General features: G+C 43.7%; 1 protein-coding gene across 27 annotated transcripts; it reads left to right on the top strand.

Annotated features, from left to right (window-relative positions):
• The first annotated feature begins 907 nt into the window (after window positions 1–907).
• On the top strand, window positions 908–20,679 carry TPM1 (tropomyosin 1). 27 transcript variants are annotated; one of them, XR_008482878.1, is made up of 10 exons: window positions 908–1,163; window positions 2,106–2,231; window positions 8,358–8,491; window positions 9,691–9,808; window positions 10,223–10,293; window positions 11,106–11,181; window positions 11,713–11,775; window positions 12,037–12,106; window positions 13,400–13,644; window positions 14,904–14,952. XR_008482878.1 is itself a non-coding variant. In XM_054272433.1 (10 exons), exons 1-10 carry the CDS (start codon window positions 1,050–1,052, stop codon window positions 19,804–19,806), a joined length of 981 nt encoding a protein of 326 aa, XP_054128408.1. In that variant the 5' UTR covers window positions 908–1,049; the 3' UTR covers window positions 19,807–20,679. The 27 variants fall into 27 exon arrangements, 26 of the variants coding, with proteins under 26 accessions (XP_054128408.1, XP_054128401.1, XP_054128409.1 ...); XM_054272433.1 differs by lacking the exons at window positions 13,400–13,644; window positions 14,904–14,952 and adding exons at window positions 1,801–1,926; window positions 19,724–20,679; XM_054272426.1 differs by having other exon boundaries at window positions 13,400–13,478; window positions 14,904–14,939.
• Window positions 20,680–25,950: the final 5,271 nt, after the last annotated feature.

Here is a 25,950-nt window from a genome sequence, read left to right as displayed (position 1 = left end):
GTGTGCAGTACCGAGGCGCCGGGCCAGGGCCCCGGCCAGGTGCTGCACAGAGAGCGGTGCGCTTGGGAAGCTCTGCCAGCCGCTGGCACCTCTGCGTGCCCCGGCCCTGCTCTGGGGGTCAGGGTCGCACTCAGCCCCTTCCCCTGGCAGTGGGTCCCTGCGGAATGCCAGCCCTGCCCGGCTCTCTCCGCAAAGTCTGCGATTCGTGCCCGGCGCTGCCCGCATTAGCAGCAGCCTGGCTGTGGAGCAGAGGTGCCCCCTCCTCCTCTCCCCCTCGGGCCGCCGGGGGAAGGTCTCGGAACGCTTTCATTCCGTACGTGCATGCGATTAACCCCTCAGTGCCCGTCCTGCAGCCCCTGTGCCCCGCCTTCCCCTGCCGCCTGATGCTGTAGAACCGATTGATTTCCACGGGCGGGGACGGCTCCAGCACGGGGCCGGTGTCACCCAGACCCGCTGCCCGCTGCGAGCAGCATTCGCTCCCGTCTCCTCCGCTCCCCGCCGAGCTGCCTTTTTTTTTTTCCTTTCTTTTTTCTTCTTTTTTTTTTTTTTTTTTTTTTTTTTTTTTTTTTTTTTCTCCCAGGAGTAGCAGCGAAATGTCCCGTCCTGCCTATTTGGAAATGGGAACAAATTGCTCCCCCGCCTTACCTCGCCCATCGCATCCCATATATAGTCATATCTGCGGTCAAATGGCAGGCGGCAGCGAATGGGAAAGCTGTGCCTCCCAAAAAAACCCGGGGGGCAGTGAGAGAGGGAAAGGGGTAGGGACGAAAGGAGGAGGGAGGGAGGGAAGAAAAAAAAAGCCCTTTCCAAAAAAGTATTGGATGTCTTGAGGAATGCAGTCAGCCCCCTGGGAAAGTACATATCTGTGAGGCGCTCGCTGCCCGCCGCTTGCATTCGGCCGGCGCCCCGTCCCGCACGGACCAACCCCGCCCGGCAGCTCCGCTCCGCTCCCCCGGGGCCCGCGTCCGGACTCGGGGCTCTCCCGCAACTTTCCAAGCTTTTCTTTCGGAAGGAGCTCGCGCGGGGACGCGCCCTAGCCCACCGCCACCATGGATGCCATCAAGAAGAAGATGCAGATGCTGAAGCTGGACAAGGAGAACGCCTTGGACAGAGCCGAGCAAGCCGAAGCGGACAAGAAGGCAGCGGAGGAGAGAAGCAAGCAGGTCTGCACCGAGGGCCCGGGCGCAGCGAGCGCCGGGGCGCAAGTCTTTCCAGACTATTCTCCTTTTTTTACCTCCACCCCTCTTCTTCCCCCCTCACCGTACTGTGTTCTATTCCACCCCCGCGCCCCTGCAGAACTGGTTGAACTTTCCCTAAGGCAGAGCTTCAGCCTGGCAGGCTGGAGGTTCCCGGGGGCGCGGCAGGAGGTTCTTCCCCCTTCCCCACCGTTCCAGCCGGGGAGCAGGGCCCTGGGACGGCTGCGTGGCCTCTGTGCCTTTGTCACAGGGGGATGGCTTAGAGGGGCTGCCCTGAACGCCTGGTTAGCACTGATGTGCGGCGCTTTGGCAAGGGACAGTGAAAGCTGTGTTCGCCCACTCCAGCATCACTCGGCAGATGTGTCTGATTCAGACTGCCCTCCTGCCCCTCTCCGGACACATGCCCCACTTTACTGTCCTTCTCCAAGCCCCCTCCTTTACACCTGGGGCTTCTCGATTGAGGGAGGGAGATGCATTGATTGCACGTTTCTGGGAGATCCTGAAGGAGGAGGGAGAAAGGAAGAGTGATTTTATGAATTAGTTTCCGTTTTCTAAGCCAAGGGAGAAACATATTTGTGCGTTCTATTTCCTCTTGTGCACCTAGTTAGAGAGTGACATTGTGCAATTGGAAAAGCAATTGCGTGGGACGGAGGATACAAGGGACCAAGTGCTGGAAGAGCTTCACAAGTCTGAGGACAGCCTCCTCTCCGCAGAGGAGAATGCTGCCAAGGTATCGTGCCCGTGCTGCAAGCAAAGAGGATCTAACTGTCTCTCCTTCTTTCTCTCTCTGTCTGTCTGTCCTTTTCTGTCTCTTCTGCACTCGCACCTCTCCGTTTGCACGATCACGCTGCCTGCTGCACCTTTTCCCGCCCGCCCTCCCCTCTCCACCACTTTCCACCCACATCACAGCTGGAGGACGAGCTGGTGGCTCTGCAAAAGAAGCTGAAGGCCACTGAGGATGAGCTGGACAAATACTCCGAGTCCCTTAAAGATGCACAGGAAAAGTTGGAACTGGCTGACAAAAAGGCCACAGATGTAAGTTACCCCCATCCCTTTCACCACAAGCCCAACAGAGAAACCACACGCTCCCTCTGCTCAGGACAGCCTGGACTCCTCCTCAGCAGCACTGCAAAGCTTTGCTGGAGGCAGGGTCCAGGCACCTCCTGGACAGGGAGGTGGGAAACACAGCACTGCCTCTCTGCATGAGGTTTGCACACTATCAGAGGTGTCTGATTGGGTTTCTGCTCACTTGACGTGTGCTTTTTATGTGTACTTGCCACTCTAGATGTGAAAGTAAAGAAATGGTGATTTATCTATTCAGGTGATGAGTAAAACAACTCAGGGTGGAACAATACTGTCTTGGTAGTGAAACAGAAGCAGAGAGTTAATAGTGAGTAGGTGCAGGAGAGGGAGATCCAGAAGAGCAAGGGCTGCTAGTTCTGATTTCAAGAGAGCTGTTCCTAAGTATGCATGTGCTAGAACTTCTGGTAGATACTGGTTTGGCTCACTAGTCTCTGAGATAAAAGGTTCTCTCCTGTTTTCTGGGGTTTTTTTCCCTTGGAATCAGTGGAACTGCTTCACTTGTCAAAGAAAAGTTCAGTCTTGTGTGACGGAAGATTGTCTGGAAGATGATACTTGCTAGTTTTGCTGTTCAGAGGACAGGAATCTTGGGAGCAAGCTGGGAGATATATATAGCTCAGCACTTTATATGGTAATAAGGCAAGAGCTTGTGCCTCTCCCAGGCCCTCATCCCTCCCACCTGTCTGTTCCTGACATGCATTTAATGGATCGCATGCATGGAAGTGACCATAAGAGTCTCTGCAGTTAAGGTCTTGGTCTCTATTGCTGCTGTTGGACAATTCAATTCTCCTTGTGTAAATCTCAGGTCTGAATTACAAGATTAGATGAAACTACAGCATTTCCCAAGCAGTCACCCTCCTTTCCCTATAGCTCAGCTTTAAAAGTCAACCTCAAAGCCAAAATGAAAAGGAGTTGCCACAAATGAGGCAAGCAAAGTATTTCAGTGGAAGAATGATACTTTCAGAAATGGAAACATTACAAACAGCTTCACATAGAGGACAACATGCTTTTATCTATTTTACTTCTAAAAGGCATAAAGAAAGAAAAGGTTTAGCTTCAGTATGGCAACTAAGTTATAGAGCTTTGAAAGAGAACCCAAGAACTTAACAAACAGAAGTGTTCAAAGGAGCAGGGGAGAGGGATCCGTGTATAATGTGGATCAGATGTCTGCTCTGTGCAGGCTGCCATAGGAGAGGCAGCTTCCTAGCAGGACATTTATTTAGCTTGTTCAAAGGAACCGCATATAGATCCAAGGGAGATATTCCTTATATGGAAAAGTATGCAGACTATTTGGAAATAGCTTGCCTTGGATGAAGACTGGAGAAATGCTACTAGATCCCCTTTCTGAAACTAAGGATCTTCCTAACTGATCCCCATGCCACCTGCCCCTGCTGGAAAGCAGTGTTTGGAAGCTAGTTGAGGGCAATTTTATTTGCAGTCTTCCCTGAGGTGAAGGGAGGGAGAGTGTCTGGCTTGTTTTCATTGAGGTAAATGTCTTATTTATTTGTATGCATGGAATATGTCTGACGGTTTAGGGATTTCTTTGCCAATGAAGAGTATATTTGGGCCATTGCAGTTGACCCAGTATTAACCTTATTAGTTTGGGTAGTTCCAAGCCTTAGGAAAAAGGCAAGGAGGGAGTGTCGGCTCGCAGGGATGGACTCGCCTTTCGTTGGGACGAGAAAATCTTACCTGTCCGGTATGACTCATGTCCCAAAAACCAGGCAACATCCCGGGAGCCACCCCAGCTGAGAGGGGGCAGCTGCAGCCCCCGTCCCCTGCCCGTGTCTCAGGAGCCAGGCCGGGTGCAGCAGCATTGGCGGGTCCCTCGATGGCATTGATGGCACCGCTCATATGGGGGCGGTGTGCGGGGAAAGGTGGGGCCGCTCCGCTCCGGGGCAGCTGGCGGGCTGTGCCGCCAGGCGGCGCTGCTGCCCCGCCACATCCACCGGGCAGGACCGGCCCATCCCCTGCCACGACCGGCCCATCCCGGTTGAGGACCGGCCCATCCCCGGTCAGGAGCGGCCCATCCCCGGCCACGACCACCCCAACCACTGTCGGATCGGGCCAGGACCGGCCCATTCACTGCCAGGACCGGCCCATCCCGGTTCTGGACCGGCCGATCCCCGGGCAGGACCGGCCCATCCCTAGGACGGCCGGACCATCCTCCGTCCCCGCCCCGGTCCCAGCCCGGTGCCGCAGCCCCGCCCCGGAGCGCTGCGGCGCGGGGGGACTTCCGGGGCTGCGGCGGGCGGAGGGAGGCGGCGCGGGCTGGGCGAGGTGCGGGCATGGCGGCGATGAGCTCGCTCGAGGCCGTGCGCAGGAAGATCCGCAGCCTGCAGGAGCAGGCGGACGCCGCCGAGGAGCGGGCGGGACGGCTGCAGCGGGAGGTGGACCAGGAGCGGGCGTTGCGGGAGGAGGTAGGGCCGCCCCTCGGTCCGGCTTGGGCCCGGGGCTCAGGGTGCGGGTCCCGGGGCGCGGTGCCCCGCCTGCCTCCCCGGCTGGCGGGCGGGAGGCCGCTTCCTTCACCGCCGTGCCCGACAAGGGGCAGTTAAGTGCCGGGCTGGTGGCTGTTACCTGCCGGGCTGGTGGCTGTTACCTGCCGGGCCGGCCCGCGGCCCTGCGTTGCCCGGCTCGGTAACCCGAGTGCTGCGTGGGCCGGGCCCAGGTGAGCGCGCCCCGAGACAGCGCTGGGTGTGCTGGGCAACAGCAAAACCCCGAGCTGGAGTGAGCTCGCACTTTGGCGAGATGTTTGAGGTTAGTTGTTTTGTATTAGGCTATAAGCAAGGTTTTACGGGGTGTTTCTCCCCACAAGTCCTAGTTCTCTTATCCGAGTTCATTTGTGAGGGAAGTCAGCATGGCGGCTGCTGGAAGTACGCAGGAGTGCACCTGAGATGATACCCGACAACTCCCCAACAACCCCAGCCACTGAACACCTGCGGTGTGTGCTGTTCACCAAAGCCCCTCGCCAAGAGGGGAAAGGAACAGTAGGCTTGGTTTTAGGCAGAGCAGGATCAGGTGTGAGCAGCACAGGCTTACGTAGCAGAGAGATGTAATTATGGGTGGCAATCACAATAAAAAAAAACCTGATAGGGCTGTTCTTTGTCTTATCACTGACCTTTGGGAGTTCCAGCAGCTGTAGCTGAATGTTTCCTGCTGTAAAATGTACAGTGTTCTTTGAGGCAGTTTTAGTGTCTTCAATGGTTGCATAAAAACAAAGCAAAAGAGCAAAGCTCTTGTGTGGTTTATTACAGTAGAAAAAAATTGTGATTATTTTATTTCCTTATAATATGGGCCTTTCTACACATTCTGGGCAGTAAGTTCAAAGGAAGAGCCTCCTGATTACTTGCAGGTGATTTTCCTTCTGGAGCAAAATATGGCCACTTGTGCTTGTGTAACTATTGCATTCTTGCAGATCACTTGGCATATCTGGCTTTTTCAGCAAACAGCCATAAGTAATTTCATAAGGGTTTCTGTTTTTGAAAAGCTTGTGCTTGTTTTCTAAGCTTTGTGGAGTAAAGGACACAGAAATTGCTACTTTCAGTAACATGTATTTTTCTGACCAGCATATTAAGGAATTTCTATTGAAAAGGAAAGTTTTGCTGGTAACTTTTGTGGCAGAAGGGATAGTGCTGGAGGAGTGGTTACAGCCTTCTAGTGGAGCCTTCCATTAAGAGTTCAGATACATTGCAGTAAGGCTTAGGACCCTAAAGGTTAATGTTTGTCTCTTCCCTGGAGTTGGTTTATGTGGAATTCTGCAGAGTACATTTACATGGTATTTAAGTTTTTGTGTGGAGGGGTCAGTGCTGGGGTGAATAAAGGCTGAAAAAGCTGAACTCCCAGGCACATGTAGACGTGTGCTTTTCTGCAGGGCTGGCTGCAGATGAGGGGTTTTATTGTTGCAGCTGTATTTCTGCATGCTTGAGGAAGGAGGCTGTGAGAGCTCTGCAGCAAGAGCTGAGGTGTGAATCTGCTCTTTCCTCAGTGCATGTATGGCATGTGACCAGCCAGGGTTGTTAGGTGAGGGTTTGCTTCTTCCTGTGCAAGGTACAAACATGCAAGCAACAAAAAAGCTACAGCTGTGGCCAGAACATAGCACAGCCTGCAGCTTTTGATTGTTATACCAGATTGTTTAAAGTTTCAAGGCTGTGATTAGCAGCCATTCCCTTAAAGAAGAATCTTGGTTTGAGTACCTGCATCTCAAGGGGCTGTTGGTGACCACTTTTTCAAAATGCATTTTTCTTCCTCCTTCTGGAAAACAGAATCTCCCTTATAATAGTGATAATTAACACCCAGTGGTAGCTTATCCATATCATCACTCATTGTAAAAATATGTGGTGTGTAAGTGCCACGGCAGAAACATGGGTTATGTTTGCATGGTAGCAGTGGGAGTGCCCCGAATGTCACTGGGGTTTTTTCCTTCCTTGCCATATAAGGAGAGAAGTCCTGCTCTGCAGAAGAGTAATGGGGCCATATAAGGCTGATTGGTAAATCCTTAGTGAGTTACTGGAGCAGGAAGTGAAAACTTGAACTTTAGTCACCCTGTGTTTTGAACCACATTTTATGCTCTTATCATGATGAGCAGTCTTGACATGATAATAATTAACTTGAACATTACAAATTTCCCTAGGGTAGCCTTTATGAAGGGTCATTTTCTTTCTTAAATGTGAAAGTTCAAATTCTTACTGTTTTAAAGCCAGAAGTCCAAAACCAGAGATTTTGAATACTTCTGTTTGATTACATAGCTAAATACTTTATATTTGGATTTATGTAGATCTCTGAGGATGAAATCTCTTCTCCTTCTGGTTCTGTGTTCACTGCCAATGCATATTAATGTTCAAAGATATAATTGCTTCCCTGTTCATGTGTTACTTTCAGTCATTCTAGCTGGACATTGTTACTTTTATGTCAAAGGTTGTTTTATTTGTCTGGTCTGTAAGTTATTCTTTTTGTGTTATGAACAGCAAAAACTTTGATATGGACAACTCTGTCCAGCTACCTCTGGTTAGCAAAGAAAAACTACCAAACTGATACTTTTGGTATCCACTTTTGCCAGTGAGTTGGTTTTCCCCTCAAAAGACGTCATGGGAAATTCAGATGTGTACTTCCTCACATATGTCAAATATATATAATAAAAGTTTTCAGTACTAATTGTTATTCTCTGAAGTAATTAACTTTTTAGAATAATTACCCTTTTATGTATACTTTGTGCTTAATATAGTGTTGAAAGAAAGTAAGTTTAATGGTGAGGTTACCATAAGAAGAATGTTTTAGAACTTACATTGCAAACTTATGTTTGGAGCTGTAATATATAATAGCTTGTAGTGATAAGAGGCAGATGAGTTGCAAGTGTTGTACAGAAAGTTAAGTGAACAGATAATTCAAGAAAGGCAAATTTAAGGGAATTGAGGATGAAACCATGGGAGGAAAAAAAAAAAAAGGCTGTTTGAAGGGATTGCTGCCTGTACTAGGGTCCTTGCTGGTGCCTTTTTTGTCAACTCTTGCACAGCTTGCCTGTAAACAAAACCTCTGGGTGTTGGGGCACTTTTTAAATGTTCTCACACTCTCTCTGTGGCAGCTGTCTTGTTGCAAATGCTGCTCCAGGTGTGGTTTTACATGTTTACACTGAACCCTTCTTACAGGACTCAAGGAAATGTCGAGACAATTCCTGCCAAATATAGTGAAAGGTCATAAATAAAGGAATTGGGGTAACAGAAGAATTGAGTAATTAGCTTGTGTTGGTTTGATTTAAAAAAGGGATGGTCTGTAATTAATGCCTGCAAATACAATAACAGAAAATATTTGGGTAATGGTGCATAATTCTTCCTGTGCAGTTCTTTCTAGTACAAATTGTACAGTCCTTGATGTGCTTCATTGAAAGCAAGCATTAATCACTTTTTTCCTCTGTTAAGCAATAACTTCACAATTCAATCATGCACCGCTCTGTGTATGGACTTTTTAATGGATGAAGTCAGAAATGACAAAGTGCTGTTAAGTGGCACTAGCAGGTAATGGGGTAACCTTGTACAAGGGAAGATGTGTGCCTTACTGTGAATTATTTTCTATTTTTCCTGTGCTTAGGCTGAGAGTGAAGTAGCTTCTCTGAACAGACGCATCCAGCTGGTTGAGGAAGAGTTGGATCGGGCTCAGGAGCGCTTGGCCACTGCCCTGCAGAAGCTGGAGGAGGCTGAGAAGGCTGCAGATGAGAGTGAAAGGTGGGTGGAGCCACACCTGGATGGATTGTTACCCTTATGACAAAGATCATAATTGCCAGGGTGTGGGTTAGGGACATAAATTAAACCACTCCTAGGTCTCTGAATACATGTAATCTGCTCTTCCTTTGCCTATATGGGCTTCAGTTACAGCTTGTCTGTAGAAATGTCCAAAGTATCTGGGCTTGGATTTTTTTCCAGTTGTGAAGATGAGATTTAAGTGTGGTAGATCTTTTGATGTATCATTCACATCCTGGGAAAACTGCTTGGCCCAGCCCAGACTTCTCTGGTTGGATGACAACTTCTTGTGATATTCTTGTGCTGTTGGGTGATTCTTGCTTTCATTGTGGGTAGAAAGTCTCACTTGGAGAGTAGTGAAGTGCTGGAAGAGGTTTTGGTTCTCTTGTTGGCAAGATTGGTATGTGAGGGTAAAGAAAGGAAAGAGACTGATAATTCCTTCACATTTCCAGAAGTCTGTAGTGTAAGTTAGGAACTCGAGCTTTGTGACTTTGGAAGATCTTCTGTCTTCTTCCAATGGTACTTTATACCTGTGATAGAACCTTTTATTGTGAAAGAAACCCACACATTCTGCATGTGTGCTTCTACCTTACTAAGAATGGAGTCTGTTCAAAAGAAATTTGCCAGAGACTCACAGGGTGTTTTGATACATTTAAGGTAATTTTATATCAGACCTGTGCAACACAGTGTTTCTTGTTATGAAAGATTTAAATTTTGCTTTTAGAGAGCACAGGCAGCTTCTAGGGCTCTAACATGGCAAAACCCAGGGGAGTCTGGCCCATAGATAGGGCTCTTTTCAGTTCTGCAAGGGTTCTACATGCTGTTGATGAGTGTAAAAGCACAGATGTTTTCAGTCTTATTAGGTCTGTAGAAGCAACACCCTTTGTTAACCTTTCTGTAAGAGGAGTGTTTCCTGCAGTTTTAAATGAAAAAGAATTCTACAGTAGAATTACAGTAAGAGCTAAACAAATCACACTTTTTCTTTCTCCCTAAGTCATGTTTTGTTCCTTGAACTTCTGAAATGTAAGTGCACAGGACTAAATCTGTGATGTGAGGACTCATGTGTCTGATGTGCTTCACTCACCTGAATACCATTGTCTGAAAGTCACATACCACAAGGAGTAGAGCTGGAGATAAACTGGCAAACCCTGAACCTTGCATTTCCTGTTTTTCGCATTTTTCAGAGGAATGAAGGTCATTGAAAACAGGGCCCAGAAGGATGAAGAGAAGATGGAAATCCAGGAGATCCAGCTCAAAGAGGCCAAGCACATCGCTGAAGAGGCTGACCGCAAGTATGAAGAGGTCAGTCCTTGAGTGCAGGTCATCTCTCTCTGAAGCCCATGAGGCTGGGCCTGGAATTTTTGTTTTTCTCTTTTGCCTTTTAAGTTCAAAAGATCACAAACACCCCTCTCCACAGCTATGGAAGGAAAAATCAGGCACTCAGATGCCTCAAGGGACAAGGTGACAGGAGATCTGAGCTTAGATCTTTCACTAAACTGGTGATCTTTCATTCACCAGTTGTGTTCTGGTGAATGAAAGGGAGGCCTTGAAAAATGTCAATAACAAAGTCTCAAATGAATAATGAAGATACCACATAATCAAAACTCATGTGTTGATCAAGAAATGAAGAGGCCTGGCCTCCTGCTTTGTAGGTTCTAGAAGCAGGTGAGGTGCAGTGCAGCAACATCCCTGATTGTGCCTTGCCTGTCCTTGCAGGTGGCTCGTAAGCTGGTGATCATTGAGAGCGACCTGGAGCGCGCTGAGGAGCGTGCTGAGCTATCAGAAAGGTAAGTGTGGACCTGCCCTGGGACCTGTGTGAGGTGCTAGAAGAGAACTATAACTGCATGAAACGTTGGCAGCACACTGTGTGTTCAGCTCCAAGCTATGTTTTGCTCATTTACTGTAATGGTGAGATAAATGGTCGGTGCCAAAGTAAACGTGTTCTATGTGTGTGCGCGTGTTTTGTCACTGCATGCTGTACCTGCACACTGATTTTGTGAATGGCTTTTGTGCATTTCATGTGTTCACTAACAGCCAAGTCCGACAGCTGGAAGAACAGTTAAGAATAATGGATCAAACCTTGAAAGCATTAATGGCTGCAGAGGATAAGGTACTGATACTAATAAACAGTTTTTAGGTTTAACTGCAACCCAAGTGTTTCAGCTTCCATAGCCAGTTAGCTCACTCAGTAGTAACAAATAAGTCCTTGCTATGCTCTTTACTCTCTCTTTGCATCTCGCTTTGGTGGTTTTCTTTGGTCTCTTTTTTGTTTGTTGATTTTTATCTTTAAAACTGATCTCCTGTGCAGCCAAAAGAAGCTGAACTGTCTCACGTGTAAAAGCTCTGTAAATGTTTCTGTGTAAGCCAAGAGCTGTAGATAAATTTCTGTCTGGTCATTGTCTTAATGTGCACTTGAACTGGTATTTGGCATCACAAAGAGCTGCTTTCAGTCTGTGATGGATCAGCTGCTTTTGAGGCCGTTCTTTTGCCCTGTAATGGTTTTCATTTTTCTCTATCTTTTCCCCCTATTTTCTCCTATTTCTTTTGCTTGACTGAATCTTCCATCCTCCCCTTTCCTGCCTTACCTCCGAAATAACAGCAAATGTGCTGAGCTTGAAGAGGAGTTGAAAACTGTGACCAACAACCTGAAGTCGCTGGAGGCTCAGGCTGAGAAGGTAGGCTAGAGACTTCTGTGAGAATGTGTCCCTTACACTGTCAGCTGGCCTGTGGGGTTTTCTTTGTATGCCAATCACTTTGCAGTGTTTCTTCAGGGCTGTTGTCAGTAGAGGCATTTGGATTTACTACTCAATTCCATACATAACATATCTTGTCATTCCAAATAGGTCAGTATTATTTGGCCACATGTTCTGTTGAGTATTCTGACAGGATTAAGTGTTAATTATAGAATGTCCGTCAGAATGGCATTGTGCACTAGCATTAAATTGCACCAGAAGCCATTCCTCTTTAAAACTGCAGTACTAATTTCTTCTCAAAGTTCCCACCATATTGCACTGGAATGTAACTCAAGGAAAGGTTGACTCTTGTAATAAACCATATTACCACAGCCTTCCAAGTGGAATTAATTTTGTTTTACCTATAACAATTTCTTGTGTACAGATAATCTGTTACAAGAGTTTCAAGGTGGGGTTTTGTTGGGTATATTTAGAATACCCATCTAATACCAGTGATCCTCTTTCTAATTACAGTACTCACAGAAAGAAGACAAGTATGAAGAGGAGATTAAAGTTCTGACTGACAAACTGAAGGAGGTAAAACTAGAGCTGTTCTTTGCAACATATTTTCCAGTGCACCTTTGATTCTTTTAGTACAAACACTACTTTGATGCTGTAAGGATGAACACGCCATTTTGGAAACAGTTTACTGTTAAATATCTCCCCTAGAAATTAGTTTATATTAGCCTTATTATTTGCCTCTTCTCACAGTGCTTTTTTCCTCACTTGAATTATTTCTCTTCACTCCTAAGTACTGTGCGTGTTTCCTAAAGTAGTCTGTATTTGTCCTGACTGCAGGCTGAGACTCGTGCTGAGTTTGCTGAGAGGTCAGTAACCAAGCTGGAGAAGAGCATTGATGACCTAGAAGGTATGTGGGGCTGTTTTTCTACTTCCTGTGGAAATACAGATCTCATTCTTCTCTTGTGTGAGGGTTTTTATTGGTTTTTTTATTACCCAATTCTACTTGTTGTGCTTTTATAAATGGGTCTGCCTAAAGAGTGGACAAAATATTTTCTAAATGAAATGTATTGATATCTTGAATGCTTCAGGTGAACAGTGTTTTGCTCTTGCCTGTTGCTTTTTCTCTTATATTCTCAAGACTCCTTCCATTTTTTTGCTTTATACTCTTCTATTTGGAAGTATATAAATGTTTCAGGGTAAATTATCAGGTGACAAGTATTATTATCATCTTAGTAAAGTGCTGATGAAGAGTTGCATTATGTTTGCAATAGTCAGGAATGTAGCAAGCTAACCTAATATATTACTGTGTTAAGTGTGGGTTGGGGCAGGCACTGTGTGACATAGACCCATTACTGGGTTTTGGTAAAGCTAATTAGATTGTATACATAATCAGAAGGATTATTCAACTTCAGAGGTTTGTTTGTAAGGTTTTGATAAATCTGCCAGAACTGCAGCAGAGTAGTAGAATGTGCTTTCTGCCTCTGGAGAAAACAATTCAGTAGGACTTTGTAATTTGAAGTTCTGTGGAGTTTGCTATTTAGAGGCATTACACTAAGTGCAGGATTTGAAGAAGTTGAATTGCATGGCGTGGCAGGCTGGATTCTGCATGAAGGTGATGAAATGCCTAAGTAGCTGCTGAAAATTTATGATCCCTGACTCAGGAAGGAAGCAGAGAAGAAAGATAAGTGTTTTGAAGGAACAAAATATGCTGTAAGAAGCTGAGTTTGAAATCACACACGCCAGAGTGGTTTAAAAAAAATGGTAGAAAATGGTAACATCCTCCTTGAGCCCCATTTTTGGATCTTTTCTCCCTAGCTCCTGTTTCCTCTTGATTAAAACAAAAAAGCATTAAAACAAAAATCCATGGCAGTGAAACATGGATTTTTGCTTCTTTTGTATTCTCTTTTCTTGGTTTTCTGTGTATCACAGGTTGCCCTGTTGGCAGTGCAGTTAATGAACTTGTTGCATAAAACTCTTCACTATTTTCTTGCATAGAACTGTTCACTATTTTCTTTCTTTTATTCTTCTCTAATTTTGTTTCATTTTATCTGTCACAACACTTCTTTCTGTGCACTCTTCCCATTTCCTATGGCTTCTGGATGGTATCCCCATGGCGTCCCCATGCCACCACCTTCACCCTCCATCCCATGGCCCTGCTCCATTTCCTTGCACACCTCTGCTTTTGCTGGGGGAACACCAGATGAGCTCTATGCTCAGAAACTGAAGTACAAAGCCATCAGTGAGGAGCTGGACCACGCTCTCAATGATATGACTTCCATGTAAATGTCCTCCCAGCCTGTGCCTGCTGCTGCTTCCCTGCCCTCACTGGTTGCGCACTTCCGCCCTTGTGAAATGATGCTCCCTGTGTAGTGGGAGATGCTTTCCTTTAGAGACAATAGGTGTACAAAATACCATGAACAATTGCTTTACCCTGGCAAAGTGTGGGTGAGTGTTGTGCCAAGCCTGGTAAATACTCATGGTGATTTTGTAAGCTTGTGGTTACTTTTTGATTCTGTGTCTGCAATCCTTGTGTCTTGTGGTTGCCCTTTGTTTGTAGCTCTGTGTTTATCCTTTCAGTTCACCTCTGTTCAAACATTATCTACCAGGCACATCATGTTTGTTTTACCAAGGAAAATTGCTGTGGTATGTGTTGCATTCAGAGTGTATTCCTTTGCCTGCTGTCACAATTTTTGCTCTGGCAAAGTTCCTGCAAAAATGTCAGAGAAATTTAGATTTAGCTGTATTCTCTGTTAATGACAGTAGAAAGTGTTTATCTAAATTTCTATAACTGCTCTGAAAATTTCAGCTGTTATCACTGAATTCCATGTGTGGAAATGGATTGAAAATACCTTGTCATGTAAACCCATAAAGGCAACAACTGAATTGCAGGTTTCTTCTGGATAGCAGCAGTAATTTTATTTGCATACACCAAAAATGTGGTAATACCAACTTTAGTCATAAGGAGAAAAATAAAGAGTGGCAGGAAAGTAGGAGAGTCAACAGCTGTAAGTAAGGTGTGACTGCTCAGTGCAGTGTTTGACAGAAAGTGACTCTGAACAGAGGTCAGCTGTGCCACCTCCACCTTCCCCTGCATGGACACTGCAGCTGACATGGGACAGGGGAACAGCTCTGGCTCTCAAGTGCTTAGGAGGTTTAGCAATGTTTAGTCCCAGCATTCCCTTTTGGAAACCCAGGCATGCTTTCAACTGGACATAAGTTTTGCTTATGTCTTAGAGCTTGAAACGTATTTTGTTTGCACCCGTATTTTAAATGGTTTTTTCTTCATGTTGTTTTTGTCCCCATGTCTGTTCATTACTTTCCTCCTTCTCTCTACCAACATTTTAGTAGAGGTCTCATGTTGCCTGCTTTGTATGCTTTGATTCTTTTGTTTTCAAATTCCTCCCTGACATATGGTTTTGCTTAGTGGCTTATCAAGCAAATGGATTTCTTTTTTCCTCCTCTTTATACAGAGATTACAATATTTCTTCAATTTGGGATATTTCTAAGTGGAAAACAGACTTAAAATTGTAGTCTACTGGTATATGAGGACATGTCTGTATCATTCAGTCCCAGCATGGTGTGCTGTTTCTCTAGCATAGTCATCTCAGCATGCTGGGCTCTGCTGTGCCATTGCTGCTTTTTTTGAAAGTCTTTACTGCACCTTTTTCATTTTCTACCTTATCTCACTTTTTCTTTTCATGCAGATAATTTTCTTTGCTTCAGTTCTCCAAAGACATCTTCATCGGGTTGGATAAAACATCTTTCCAAGCTTTGGATGTTTCATGGGCTCATTGTCCTGTCTTCTAGCTTAGTTGACTCTTCCTCTATCACCTGTCTCAGAACATGCTCTGTTTGTGCTCTGCTGTACAGAAACTACATTTCTCAATGTAAAATAAATATCCCAGCTGTATCCCTTTTGCTATTCCTTTGCCTTTTATTTATTTAAGTAACTATTTAAGTTATTAATAAAATTTGCCCTTTTATGCCATTAGGGATTTCATTTTTTGGTGTTTTCATTTTTTAGCTGAAAACACTTTTGCCTGAACGTTGACAATGCCAAGCCAGCAAGTGCAGTGTGTGAAAACTGACAGTTATTATCTTAGTTTTTCTCAAACTCTGCTGCAGATAAAATGACAAATAGATGTAATAGGAACTCTTCCAGTTGTTATTGTTAGGACAAAATTTGCAAGGTCACTACTTCCTTGGGGTCATTGGTCGTGGGAGCATGGCTGAGGGAGCAGTTACATCCTCGATGTAACCAGATTTTTCACTTTAAAGCCTGAAATCTTTTCCTAGCTTTATGCTGAAGACTTCTTATCTCTATTTAAATGTCTTTGTTCATTAACTTATATATTTGAAACAGATTTAAAGAGGCAGCATCATAAACTTTAAATTATTTTTTTCACCCAAAAATAATCCTTGAAATGTCTTGCAAAAAAAGTTTTCCCTCTTTCACACCTCAGTTATTCAGCAAAGATGATGCTTGCTAACATTCTGGGGTTTTTACAATGTATTTTTCTTGAGTGGCATGATAGTATTGGAAGTTCATTGGGGGGTTTTCAGTAACTTTCCACTTGTGCTTAGTTCAGACTTGTGAGTTTGAATTGCAGATTTATGAGAAATGTTTCAAAGCTGGAGTAGGAAAATTCTAGTGATTATGCTATTAATGAAATTACTCTGCTGCAAAGTGGAACATCGTGGATTTCTGGTTTCAGCTGATTTGTCACTGTCTGATTAAGGATGAAGCATTAAATACTGACATCTTGTGCGCCTTTTGTATTGTTATTTGCAACTAGGGAGTTTATTGCCTTATTTTAACTTTATTTACATCACAGTGAAAGAAGTTATTTTCCAGTTCACATGGAAGCGAAAACCAGATTGATTTCTGGCAATACTCTAACTCTATATATTGCTAAAGTTCCTAAGTCACCAAAGCTAAATAAATTCATTATTCCACAGCTGAACTGTAGTTTTTAACTTTTAGAATAATGTAAATGTCTCTTTCTTGTTCAGCTTCAAGACAGGGCAATCTAAAGTAGATTTTCTCCCCTCCTCAAAACTTGTTTTCCCAATAAGGCTTGGAATGGATACATGCCCTTCCTGGCCTGCCATTCTTGGATAACTTTGGCATATCCCAGTTCTCTACCTCTGACACATCCTAATGTTGCTGGCTGGGGGCTAAACAGCAAATACAGGATATAAATCAGCAATCAAGGACAGTTCAAGTAATAAAGTTCAGTAACTTGCCACTCCTCAACTGACACAGTAGATGTCAAGGGTAACCAGATAGAATGAGATATATAAAAGTTAAGCAAATATAATGGGATGAGCATTTGTAAAATGACTGAGGCTAATAGCTTACAAATGCAGGAGTTAGGGGATTGTGGTCGACTGTAACTTGTTATCTGACCCAGAGTAAAATATGCTACAGCAACTCCAGCTTCTTAATTTATTGTGTTTTGGTTCATTGTTTTAGCAGAGTTTTTTGTCCACTCAATTCCTTGCAGTACTGGTGTTTTCTTAAGAAAAGTAAATAAAAAAATCAAAATCCATTGTAGGAACCTGTCAATTTTTAACACAGTAATTTTAAACATCAGTATTATAATTTTGCCTTTTGTGTCAGTCACACATGATCAGCTCTGCACTGAGGGATGGCAGATTGCTGGACAGAGCACTGGAAGTGAGCAGTGCAGTGTAGAGCCCCAGGAAGCTGCATGCAGAGTTCCTGCTGCTCTGATCCTCACTGCAGGGAGCTGTTGTGGCTCAGCACTCCTGTCACCCTCACTTGTGGTATTGTACCTGCCATGTCTGGCTGGTTTTGTGCCTGAGGCTTCTTCCCAGGAGTGCAGGGCTGGCTCTGGGCTCTGCTGAGCTTTGCTGGCTCTGCTTGGCTGCTGGGGCTCCTGCAGAGCCAGCCTCTGCCTCTGGAGCACATGGACACATGGCCCATGGGAATCCAGGGCTCACTGTACTCTTGGGAAGTGCTTTCCCTGCTTTGCTGGGGATTTAGTTGTTTTGGAAGTCGAGAAATACTGTAAATCTCTGCCTCAGTCAGAGAGGAGATTGCTCTGATGATGGAGTAATTTCACATGATTCATTTTTGATTAACAGCTATATATATTTTGCTAGACAAAGGGAAATTTTAGTTACTCTAAGGCTTTATTTTTTTCCACATGTATGTGACGTTATCCTGGTGAGAGGGACAAGATCCATTTGTTACTGGTGCAGGATCAGAGCTGTGAAGTGCCCTGGCTTTACTGAGCTGGCTGTGGGAGTCTGGGCTGGGAGGAAGCTGGGAGGAGTTGCTCACCATGCAAGCACGTCCTGCAGAGCAGCTCACTGCACAGCTTTGCCTTTGCTGTGTCCAGTGCCTGCAGGGGAAGGGGATTCCTGTGGAAGCTGTTAGGCAGCTTGTGGAACAGTCAGAAACAGTCATTTCCTGCAGGGGAATAATCTGGGATCAAGAGGTCAGGAGTGCAGTTATTGAGAAGGGCATGGACAATTTGAGAGCACAAGATAGTCAAAAGCCATTGTGGAACATTTTTTTCACTCTGCAGAGAACTCTCACTTAATGTGCTGTCACAACATGGCTGTGGCTGTTCTGTTCCAACACAAATTGTCCTCTCTGTTTGCTGTTTTTGAGCAGTGTTCATCCTTCCTTTTCATTTTCACCCAATTTTGAGTCTGTTTTCGTACAAAGTAAAACTCAGCAACGTGAAGGTATCCAAATGTGTGGATTCCAGTAACACCAGTAATATTTACCTATCAAAAATAACACTTCAGCCCATCAGACTTCCTAGGAAAGGAGTGTGGGCTGAGCCAGACCTGGTGGTAGCTGCCTACTGGCATCTCTCCTGCTGTTAGTTATGCTGGCTGTGGTGCAGTTGCTTTCTCTCTACTGGCAGATGAGGTTCCACTACACTTTAAATAGCTTGCAAAGAAAAATGGCACTCATAAATCAAATTCACACACTGTACAGAAGAGTAAAGTAAGACTTAGTACTACTAGGAGTATAGCTGCAGTTCTTCCATTTCTATTGCAGTTTTGTCTCACAGCTGTTCCCCACAACAGGATTCTTAGCCAGTTCTTGCTATGGTACAATAGCTGTTCCTTGGAGCAGCTATTGCTAGAGTTCTAGAAACAGAGGTAAAATGTTTCTCTCTATGTTACTGAACTGTCTGTCATGTGACCAGTTTCTTTAGTAACTCTTATTTAACTGTTTTCTCTGTCTAATCTGTCTTCATTCTGCCTCTTTTTTTCTCTTCTAACCTGCTTGCTGCCTGTACAGACCAACTCTACCAGCAACTTGAGCAAAACAGTCGCCTAACTAATGAACTAAAGCTGGCATTGAATGAGGATTAAACTTTAGTGGGACTATGTTGTTAACTTGTTTGAAACCACCTTCTTCCAAATTTACTTTAACAATGAATTAGTAATTGTAGAAAGAAGCAAGAAACTTAGAAATTGATTTTTTTCCCTGTTAATTCTGTGGTAAATTAATGAAAGAAATTCTCTTGGGAAAATATGGAAATGTTTCTTCTGGATGAGGCTTTTCATTATGTGTCTGCACATCTATTCTGGAAGAGCACTCAGCTCTTCTGCTGTGCAGTAGCTTCTTTCCACTTAAGTAAAGAGCTACAGCATTTCACTCACAGTATTCAAAAAATAACAGCCTGTGTTGCAGAAAGGCACTCAGTTTATCCAACATGAATTGGCCCTAAGATCTTTACCACAGTGAGAGAAAAATATTCACTAGAATCCATATTTCTGTATTTCAAAACCAACTTAAAGGATACTACAGCTGTTTTGTCTGGAGACTTTGATACGATAATTTTGCCTTACTATGAATTTGGCTTGTATTTGACATTAAAAAAAAAGAATGGGAGCTCCATCTGACAATACCCAATGAGTTAAAGGTATGCTTGCATAGTATGAAGTTACTATTACTGGATCCTGGTGGGATGCACCACCAGAACATTATGCTCATTTATTGTATTAACTATGTGTGTTAAGTGATTGTCCTATAAAAGTGTGCATGCAGCATAAGGCTACTAACTTGGAGTTAATTTATTTTCTAAAAGAAATAAATTTCTTAAAGGTCACTTCACTGAAAACTAAAATAGTTTTAATTTTTTTGTTCTTTGTGTTTTTGAAATCTATGAAACTATTAATTGTGTAGCTACAAAGAACTTATTTTCTTTATTGCCTACTTAAAAAAAGAAAAAAAAAAAGCTGCTTTTTTTATCTCACCTATAAGAAAGAGTTTCCAGAGCATTGTGTCTCTGGTGGCAGTGCATTTCCTTAACAAATGCAACTGTGAACAGTTCTAAACTTGCATTACTTGCTGTTTGTTTTATTAATTTGGAATTCTCTCTAGTTGTGTTATCTGGAAACATTGATATTTATGAGCATGCACATTTCTTAACTTTCTAAACCCTCTGAGAGAAATGATGATTGCATGCCTTCATGTTCAGTGCCTCCAAAGAACTGCTATTCATGTTTTAATTTTCTAATCCCACAACAGAGAAAGTGGCGCATGCCAAAGAAGAAAACCTTAATATGCATCAGATGCTGGATCAAACTTTACAGGAGTTAAACAACATGTGAAAACCTTCTTAGTGGCAACCACACTATTTGTTTGTTTATTTTTACACCTGCTTGCCGTGAAGCCCCATAAACATGTCTTTATTTTAGTTTCACCAGTCACAAGAACATCTGCTAAATTATGGAGCAGGGGTCAGGGAAACACCAAAATGGGCAAGCCATATGCGGGTTAAATGACATTACATTATGGTTTAAACGTGCCATTTCCCTACAAAAATGTTACCTACACTTTGTAGAGAGTTCAGCAATTTGGTATGCAATTCAGCAATTGCTTAGTCTTTGAAGAATCCTGGCTGTGGCAGAAAGTGTCCCACCTCAAGTGCCAACTACAGTTTTTACACAAGAAGAATGATTCGTGTTCCAGAGAGATCAGGTGGAAATGGTGCTATTTTGAACAAAAGGTTCTACTTGAAGTCTTTTGTTTGATATCAGACAAGTCAGGAGTTGTCCAGCACAGTAATTTATTTTTATCAAAACTTGACTGGTCTGTGAGAATTTGGACTTTCTGTGCCTTCTAATTCAGTAAAAAGAAGATATATAAGCAGTGGAGACAAGTGAAGGCTTCTGAAGGTTTTAAATTGTATTCTTGCAACTCAATACAGAAGTGTAGGTCAGCATTTCACCTTGAGTTTTCATTCAATTGTGTTTTTCATGTTGAAATGAAAGATTCAATAAATTCAGGACAAAACATTAATTTGGAAGAGATTGTGTTAAAATGTATTTTATTTGTGGGGGTTTGGGGTAGGGGAGGAATTTTTAAACTGATATTTGCCTCACTTTTTTCACACTTTCTTTGAGCAGTCTTAAAAGTATACCTGTATGTAAACATTGTATAATGATATGAAATAAAATGCACATTTTAGGACATTTTGTAAATCTTGTCCTCCTGTGGTTTGTTTTTCATCACATCAGTTTCCTGTGCATTGTGCAGTGTCTCTCATGGTGTGAATCACTGTTAGCACACTGGCTCTGGGTCTTTGCTGCGTTGTTGGGCCCAGGTGTGGAATGGGGTGCTGTGGACAGATGTGGATGTGCAGCTGCTCAGAGGGGCCCTGTGGGGGCCACACTGCAGGAGCCTGTCCCTGCCACTTCACTGCATGCCCAGCTCTGTGCAGGAGGCAATTACCCCATAGCAGAGGGTAGAACTTTCCAGAATTACTCAGCATTGACCAAAATGGTTTTGGTAAGACCGTTGCAGAGCTCTTTGGGAAATGCTCTTGGAAGCATTACCATCTATTTGTATATCTTACCTGGTAATAAGTGCTAATTTACTTCAATACAGTGATTAAACCTATGAAAATCATGTGTCATGTTCATAAGAGGTATTTCCACTCTAATTTTCACTACTGATTGCTAATTTCTACCTATGTAGGTGTCTTTATTTGAATTGTTAGGTCTGTCAATAGGCAGGTTCAGGACTTGAAAAATAATCTTTTTTCTCCTTCTTTTTCTGTAGTATATTGCTGAAAGCAGATGCTGTCCATCCCTCTAGCAGCAAGGAGCTTGATAGGAGACAGGTACAGATACCTTCCAGATCACCAAAGAATTTCCATTAGTGGGCCCTTAGCAAGCCACTGAAAACAGATGGCTTTATCAGCCCCTGGTGTAAGCTGGTGAGGGGGTAAAGTAATACACAATAATTTCAGGTTAAGTGGGAGTCAGAGAGGGAAGATGTACTGGTATGAGCCTGGAGGGTTTTTTTATTATGCTTTAAAGGGAGGAACTTGGTAACATTACAAGTTTTTGTGTGATTTATTGACTGCTGCAAAGTCATCCTAAGTAGAAAGGGTGAAATCCCTGGCTTCATGTTTCTCTTGTGTTTTTGGGAAGCAAAATACATGTTACAAGGCCTTAGCTTGTACTGGAGACTGACAGATAAAATTCCAACCACAAAGTGCTGAGGTAAGTCACTCTAATCTCTTACTCCTTCCTTGCTTAGCACAAGGATGAGGTGTGAGGTAGTTGAGCTCTGAGAGTTCAAATCCCCATCCCTGTGTGGCTTCCCCTGGTGCTGCTGGAGTCAGGAGGGTTTCCCATAGCAAAGCCTGTGCTGGGAATTGTTTGTGGGGCCCAGGGCCACCCAGAGAGTCAGAGGCTGTGCAGGAGTGGAGCAGAGGAGCTCTTGGCACTGTGCTGTGAGTCTGACCCAGCTGGGTGTGCTGCCAGCCCCATGCACTGCTGCTACGGGCCCTTGGGATGTGCTTGGGTCCTAAACAATGGCTCTGAGTGAGGTCACACCCTTTGTTTGCTGCTTATATTGCTTTTCAGGAGACCACAAACTGCCTTGTGGTTGGGGGAATCTGAGTTCAGCTCTCCCTGTGTGTAAGGATATGAGAAGGTTGTGGTTTTCATGTCTCTTACTGGTGTCATGTCACCATTAATAGGGCAAGCATGTGAGGCAAGGAGATAAGAATTAATCTGAAAAAAATCTGTTGGCAGAGTAGACTTCCCCAAAGTGCACTGTTGCAGATGAATCCATAAAGCTTCATAATGGGTAAGTAAAAGCTTTCCAGTTTCAAGGAGAGCTGAATGGAGCAGTGAACATGATAATGATGAATCTCACCAAGTGGCTTTTTGCTGACTAGCAACAGACATATAAATAAAAATAAAAGCATATTTGCTGGAGCAGGAAAATTGTTTTTACCATATCTCATAAGCTACTGCCCCTCATGGGGTGTCTAATCAGACAAAAGTTGGTGAAGCTACAAAGCACTGGCTTGTAAAAACAAGCTGAGCCTTGATTTAACCCCATTCTAGCAATTTTTCAGCTACTTTGGTATTTTAAGTAAAAATTTGTTAACTCACAGAACCCTGCATCGTTCAGCATTCCTCAAGATGTATGTCCTGGTTTGGAGAGTTACTCACCCTTTCTTTTAATGCAGAAACATATTTGGCAGTCTGAAATGTATCCTAATTGTGCAGCCATGCTCTGTAATTGTCTGGTTTGGTTTTTGAGCTGACCTCTCTCACTGAAATGAGTAGTTCTGAGAGCACCAGAACCGGCAAAACCTGCCTTCTTGCAGATTCCTGTCTCATGGCTGGCTGCAAACTTGGAATTAATTATTTTCCAGATATGGAGACATTTTTGTTGTCTCCTGCTCTCTCTTGGGATATTTGGTACCAGAATACCAAATAATGTACAAGGCCCTGCTGCAGGGTGTGCTTTCCTTCCATCATGACCCTCAGAGGCCTGTTCTATCTTAATGGTTCCTTATGTTCACAAAGCTTGCAGAAATGTATTTTATCTTTTAGAGTTCTGTGTGGTCAATCAGTTCACTCCAGAGCTATTGAATGGGTGAGAGATAAGAAAGAACAGGAACTTTGGTTAGGAAGCAAGGCTAAAGCAGTAGCTGCACCCGTAGAGCACTGCCTCAGCTCTGGGTCTGTAAGTATTTTGTGTACTAAATGCTACTCAAAATCTGGGTTGTCAAACTTCACTACACTGTTAATATCACAGGAATATCTATTACACTGGGCTGTCACTGACTGCTAGAATGTTCTTCAGTGTCAGAAAAAGAAAAAGTGATTAGCCAACTAAATTTTAAAATTGAGGAAGGGAATACTTAATACATTCCTCAGCACATAGAAAAAGAGAGTACTTTTTCCTTCAAGTGTTCCTCTGGGTGGGCTTCTTTTAATAATAAACCAGGAACATCAGTGAAAGATTAAGTGGGAATTGCAGCAAAAAGGCCAAAGTGGAGGAACCAAGGATAATGCCTTTTATCTTCATGGAGGATTTTTTTGAAAATGCACACAGCAATAGCTATTTAATGGAGGGAAGCTGTATAACTTACTGTCTTCAGTGTGTGTTGTGTTCTTCCCAAGGTACAGAGAATCTCTACAAGTTTGCATCATCTCCTTGGCTTCAGTTGCAAACCCATCTAGTTTTCTGTAAGTCAGAGCCTTGCCAATTCATATGCTGCAGCTGAGAATTACATAAATGCAGGATGCCCCTCAATGGCAGCAGCTTAGTGAGCAGTGCAGATAGTCCCGATGGAAACAATGGGAAACAGAAGCAGATAGAAATCTTACAGACACATAAACCCCCATCACTCCTTTCCATTTGTTATTTCCTGACTCATAATGGACCAGAATAAAAGCACACTCTACAGTATTTTGGATTTGAGTATTGTGGGCCTTAAGGACACCACAGCACTGGCTTCTTCTATCTTTGCTGGTTTAAGGAAAGCTGGATAGAGACTAAACAGATTTTTTTAATTAAAAAAATAAAGCAAAGACACACAAACCCCCAAGTCCTGCAGACCCAGCTGCAGCTGCCAAAAGCACATGTCATAACACACTGACATGCAGGGTTGTGAACATTTCTCTATTCCTCACAGCAAGATTTATGGATCATGCTCATAAAAGGTTGGTATGTTTGAGGCCATGATCCAGCAGAGTGTTTTGAATGCCTTCTATCCCAGGGCCTGACTACGATCTGCTTCTTGGGATTGTTCCTTTCTTAGATGTAGTTTTCATTCTTGCCCTGAGACACAAAGACAAATGTCAAGAATCTATGCGGTCTGTCACAGCCAAAGCTCATGGCAAACAGTGTTTCCTTGGCTGAAACCTGCCAAGTGCTGCACCTAGTGATAGCTGGCTGTGCCACTGAGGAAAAAATTATGCAGCTCTGGTGAAAGAATAATCAGGGTGGAGCAACTGCAAAGGTCTGGTAAGTTATTTTCACTTGGGACACATTGGTATTGATATTAACATGGAGATCTGTGTGAGTTTCCAGTTTAAAAATAGAGCATTTCTTTGCAGGCCCAATGGGTAGGTTATTATGTTTTTCTTGACAAGAATATTACTTGGAGAAATAGCCTGGGAAAATGCTTCAGAATCTTTCCTCTGCTTTCAGGATTATGGTTTTTTGCAGCCAGCAAGGAAGAGCCTGCCAGACTTCTTTCTACTTAATCTGGATTGCAGTGCTACTTCCTTATTTTTTATTGTACACATGTAGACCATGAAATAGGATAAAAGGGTGATGTAATTGCTGCAGGCTTTCCAGAAAAAAAAAAAAAATCTGGAACATGAATTAGGTGAGAAAATAGGAAGGGAAACAAGATGATAGAACTGCACATGGGGCCTAAGGGCCAGTTGGGAGGGTATGGAGAACACAAACATGATCTACAGAGGGATGAATCCTCCCCTCTAAATGCTGCTGTGTTTGTTTTGTCCTGCTCCTGCAGCCTCCACACGTCTGTGCAGTCACCACATTCCTTTGCCACAGGGGAAGATGTTTGCTAAGGTCTAGGTAACAGGAATTCTTTGTCAACCTTGTCTGGGTTTAAAGTATGCAGGAAATTTTTCTGTAAAAATCCTTTCGGTGGTTCTTGCCACACTGGCAGAATCTGGGTAAAATTTCTCTGTGCTAGGACTTCATTATCAATTATCTGAACCAGGAAATTACAACATTAAAAAAAAAAGTTAACCCACCCTTTTTTGCTGCTTGTCAGCAGGTAGCAAACGTGCAGCACATGTGTGTGTGCTTTCATTGCATTCACATGCTGCTGTATCTGAGAGCAAGGCATTTCCAGGAAATTAACAACTGCTGGGAAGGATTGTGGATACAAGGGACAGCTCAGCTCACCACCCAACTGGCTGTTAGTCAATGGGAGGTGCTCAGTGCTGAGACTTGCTGTCATAAATTGGAATGAAAAGCACATGAGCTTATGAGGCTGTGTGCAGGAGATGCAGACATTACTGTCATTTTGAGCAATTTAAGTTATTGCCTCCTCCCTCTGCATCTCCTTCAGTAGGAACACTGCAGCTGGCAAAAGGACTGATAGCAAGGGTTTGCTCTAGATCCATTATATTTGTGAATCACAAGCTACTAACAATTTGGATTTAATTAAAGAAAAATTATAAAATCCAAGTTTAAATTGGGTGCAGATTGTGTAGGGATTTGTGCCATTTCAGCTCAGTTGTTTTAAAGATCATTTTCCCAAACCACCCAGGTTCATACACAGCTCTGGCCATACACACATATGGAGCACACACAGCTCAGGCCTGCCTGTTTGACTAAGCCTTGGTCAAACAAACAGTTCCATTAGAGCAAAGTCTCAGTGTTGCAGAATTGAGCTTTAATCGCCATTGCACAATGAAAAGTTCTCTCTCGTGTCAAAGCTGCTGGATCTTTAGCTGCTG

Source organism: Melozone crissalis, unplaced genomic scaffold (assembly GCF_028551555.1).
Source record: "Melozone crissalis strain CALT ecotype California unplaced genomic scaffold, PUWL_Pcris_2 ptg000014l_1, whole genome shotgun sequence".
NCBI classification, from domain to species: domain Eukaryota; kingdom Metazoa; phylum Chordata; class Aves; order Passeriformes; family Passerellidae; genus Melozone; species Melozone crissalis.
The sequence above is the reverse complement of the archived record's forward strand: the minus strand, read 5'-3'. Positions and strand labels throughout refer to the sequence as shown.

Bases quoted from the DNA above. Each gene is read 5' to 3' on its own strand.
- TPM1 (XM_054272432.1), top strand. From the start codon at position 1,050: ATGGATGCCATCAAGAAGAAGATGCAGATGCTGAAGCTGGACAAGGAG. The intron at 9,809-10,222 runs GTCAGTCCTTGA...CTGTCCTTGCAG, and splicing joins CTGACCGCAAGTATGAAGAG to GTGGCTCGTAAGCTGGTGAT. The intron at 12,107-14,903 runs GTATGTGGGGCT...CTTTTCATGCAG, and splicing joins GAGCATTGATGACCTAGAAG to ATAATTTTCTTTGCTTCAGT.